This window comes from Bactrocera neohumeralis, unplaced genomic scaffold, assembly GCF_024586455.1.
Source record: "Bactrocera neohumeralis isolate Rockhampton unplaced genomic scaffold, APGP_CSIRO_Bneo_wtdbg2-racon-allhic-juicebox.fasta_v2 ctg1764, whole genome shotgun sequence".
Taxonomy (NCBI): domain Eukaryota; kingdom Metazoa; phylum Arthropoda; class Insecta; order Diptera; family Tephritidae; genus Bactrocera; species Bactrocera neohumeralis.
Window position 1 is genome coordinate 2855 of NW_026089835.1, and position 3820 is coordinate 6674.

At 37.6% G+C, this 3820-nt stretch overlaps 1 protein-coding gene across 1 annotated transcript; it reads left to right on the forward strand.

The window, feature by feature from the left end:
* Nucleotides 1-424: 424 nt before the first annotated feature.
* Nucleotides 425-1552, forward strand: LOC126766581 (uncharacterized). The gene has a single exon (XM_050484338.1). The coding sequence runs from the start codon at nt 425-427 to the stop codon at nt 1550-1552; it is 1128 nt and encodes a 375-aa protein (XP_050340295.1).
* The last annotated feature ends 2268 nt before the right edge of the window (nt 1553-3820 follow it).

Consider the following 3820-nt stretch of genomic DNA (forward strand, 5'->3'; position numbering starts at 1 on the left):
CAGCAATCTCCAACGTAACATCACTGAAATAATGAATGAACATCCAGAGTTCGATATTGTCGAAATTACTAGGAAAATGAGCGTTGACATGCTAAATACTGTCGAAATTACCAGTCAGGAAGCTGCGTGGTACCTTCTGCGTGAACCGATGTCAAAGTCTTCTTCAGCTGTTACCTATATTTCAACAATATGGCCGATCGAAAGACAAAGAATTCGAAAAACTCAGAAAGAACTCAATGAAATGGATGCTGATGATGATGCAACAAACATGTGGAAAGAAAATTGGTTTGACAGGTACGAAAAGAGACCTGAAGAGCTAGAAGATGTCAATTAGGCCCAGTTTGTTGCTCATTACACACTGAATAATCAGGGGAATTGGACAGGAAGGAAAGGACCTCGGATTATTCGGTACAGAAACTACGACATGGCTGATGATTTCAATGAATACAAACGGGAAATGGTGACTTTGTATACTCCATTCCGAGACGAAGAAAATGAAATTCTTGCAGAAACTAAATTCACACAGATTTACGACGACAACGAAATGTTGATTTTGGAGCGACATAAAGAATTCTCATCGAATTTAGATATCCAGAAAACCATCGAGATATGCCGAAAGTTGTGTCGTGAAGATGAATTAAATCAAAATGATGATGCTGAAGGAGACAACGTAGGTCGCCTTTTTCCTGAAGCAAATCCTTTTCAAGAATTGTATAACGCTGACCACATAATGAACGACGATCTGCGGTTAGCAACACTTAACAAACTGGGTGCTATCGCAAAGAAGAGGGATAATTTAATGTCTAATGAACAATTTTATGAACTAAGGAGAATGGCCAATCAGAGGCAGAAAGCACTCCTGATGCATGTGATTGCTAATCTCCTCTCATCAAACCGATCACCACTCCAAGTTTTCTTCACTGGGCCAGTAGGATGTGGGAAGACATTCCTCATTAGACTCCTCATGGAAATTTACAACCGCTTCATAGATAATGATGGTTTTTGCAATGCTTGCATCGCATTTGCATCAACAGGAAAGGCTGCAATAGCAATTGATGGTACGACAATCCACACTGCATTGAAAATATCCCTTTCCAAACTATTACCATTATCAATTGAAGTGGCTCAACAGTACAGAATGCTAATCAAATACGTCCAAGTTATACTCATCGATGAGGTCAGTATGGTAGGAGCGGAATTGCTGTCTCAAATTGACGCACGGTTAAAACAAATAACAGGAAATTTTCAAGATAATTTTGGAGGAATGGATATCATTTTCATAGGTGATTTGCGTCAGTTACCTCCAGTGCGTGCTACACCCATCTATCAAGCAACAAAACGACGCATAGCAGCACCAACACTTTGGCGTGACTTGAAGTTCTATGAATTGGATAAAGTCATGAGACAAGCGAATGCTGATTTCGCCTCTTTATTAACTAAAATTGGAAATGGCGAAGAATTGGATCAAGAACAGATACACCTAATCGAATCTCGTTTTATACAAGAGAGGAAGCAGATCGTCTTTGTCCACATGGAATTCGGCTATATTTGAAAAATAATGCTGTAAACGAATACAATTTGACAATTCTTAATTCTGCAGAGAATAAAACAGTCTCAATAGCTACTGATGTATTCACCGGCTGCCATAATGCTGAGCAAATCATTTGTACGACAAAAATTGCATAAAAAACGGTAATAGACACTGGAGGACTGCCCTACGAGATAATACTGGTGTTAGATAAATGGTGTTATTATACAACCAATCTGGATGTCTCGGATGGTTTAGCAAACGGCGCAGTTGGTAAACTAGTTCATATCGAAACTGATGAGGCAGGGGCAGTAACTCGTGTGTGGCTGCATTTTCCAGATTCACCAAAGACGGGGTAGAAGATCCGGAGAAAAGCTGCTGCGTTCATCCAAGCAAACAACATCAGCCACGGCAGTTCCCATTGCACGAAGAAATTCTACGATATATTTGAACAATAATAAAACGATTTTCGTCAAAAGAAATCATCTGCCATTGGTATCAGCGTGTGCTATTACTATCCACAAGTCTCAGGGTGGTACGTTTAATCAAATCGTCTATGAATACGGAAAGACACATTCACAACAACTTCTTTACGTAGCCTTGTCCCGCGTCGCAAGTATACATGGATTGTACATCGTTGCGAAGGATGGAAAGAACAAATTTTATCATGGACGGAAAAAAGCTCAATCAATGGACAAGCTACAATCAGAATTTAGAAGATTATCAACAAATCCATTGATAACTTTGACTGGCATTCTCCGAGAGTTCATCAGCAGACCAGGCTTATCAATAACAACCCTCAATTGCCAAAGCTTAGGAGCTCATAGCGGAGATTTGAATGATCCGGTGATTCTACGGTCTAATATATTGATACGTTCAGAGACGTGGAAGAAGAACGATCAAGAAATTGATGTTCCCAATTTTAATTGTGTCGTACAGTTCAAAAGACATAATGTGAGAGCAGGGGGTGTCGCAATACTTTGCAATACTGCTCATGGAACGAACATCATGACACCCAATATGAACCAGAACTTGAAACAACTAGAATCGCTTTCAATTGGGTTGTCATCTGTTGGAGGAATATGTGCAGTTGAATGTCGCACAGAAAGCCACCATCAAATCAGAAGATGGCGAAAATAATAGAGTTTATTCACCTTCACTTGCTGCCGTATACTCCAGTGGGGGCTGCAGAAGTTGGAGTAGAGCTGGACAAAATACCTATGATTCTAGGTGGAGATTTTAATGTTAATTTTTCTTCAGAGGATTCCAAGCCATTAATTCAGTTCTTGCAACAGAAATTGTCATTGGAAATGAACAATTCACCAATTGAATCGACTACACGCCATGGTACCACGATCGATGCAGTTTTCTTACGTTATATCGAAAATTTGGAGTCAAGAGTCTTCATTACCTATTTTAGTTACCACAAACCTCTCATTTCGTTCATGAAGAGTCTATCAGAGAATGAAGGTGAAGCCTTCATATTCATATTCATACTAATATTATTGTATCTTGAAAAAAGTATAATTATTATGATGAATAAATTAATATTTACTATCAAGAAGTGTTTGACACGTGATTAAAATGATTCCTCTCCCTCTAAACATAGAAAATTAAATAATCCTTGCCGATCCAATCATTCAGTTTCACTTCTATCGCGTGTCTTCATGACACGCCTATTTTTTTAGTCACATCAGATGCTCTATTTGCAAAGCTTAGGGGAAACTGGGGTACCTTTGACACCTTTTTTTTGAAATAAAATTTCTCGAAATGTGTTTGAATTATCATAAAATAAGTTGTTACCTGCTTTAGAGCAATTATTCAGCTTTATAATATTGCCGGAGTTTTTTTTTCAGCGACTCCCTTTTACACTTTAATTTACAGTTTTAAAAAAAAGCCATTTTGTCAAATGTGCCCCTGTCACGGGGTACATTTGACTTTAGGAGGGGAGCATTTGACACCTACATTAAATTAAAATAAAACAGCATTTTGTATATAAACTCATTTTATTTTAATTTTGGAAAGCAAAAAATATTTCAGTTACAAGTTTTGAATTAAAAGAAAAGAAAAATTTAAAGGAAATGAATTATAAGTTTTGATGAAAAATTATTTTATATAATACTTTGATAAGTCCAGTTTAAAAATGTATTTTGTACGACACCGTGAAGTTGAAGCAGGATTTTCAGGAACTGGCAACTTCAGCTCTATTTCACTGCGCATAATTATAGCCAAATCTTCAATTTCTGGATTAACAAAAGCCATGCTTGAAGGAGATGTCTTTCGGAAAAATTT

Bases quoted from the DNA above. Each gene is read 5' to 3' on its own strand.
- LOC126766581 (XM_050484338.1), top strand. From the start codon at position 425: ATGGCTGATGATTTCAATGAATACAAACGGGAAATGGTGACTTTGTAT.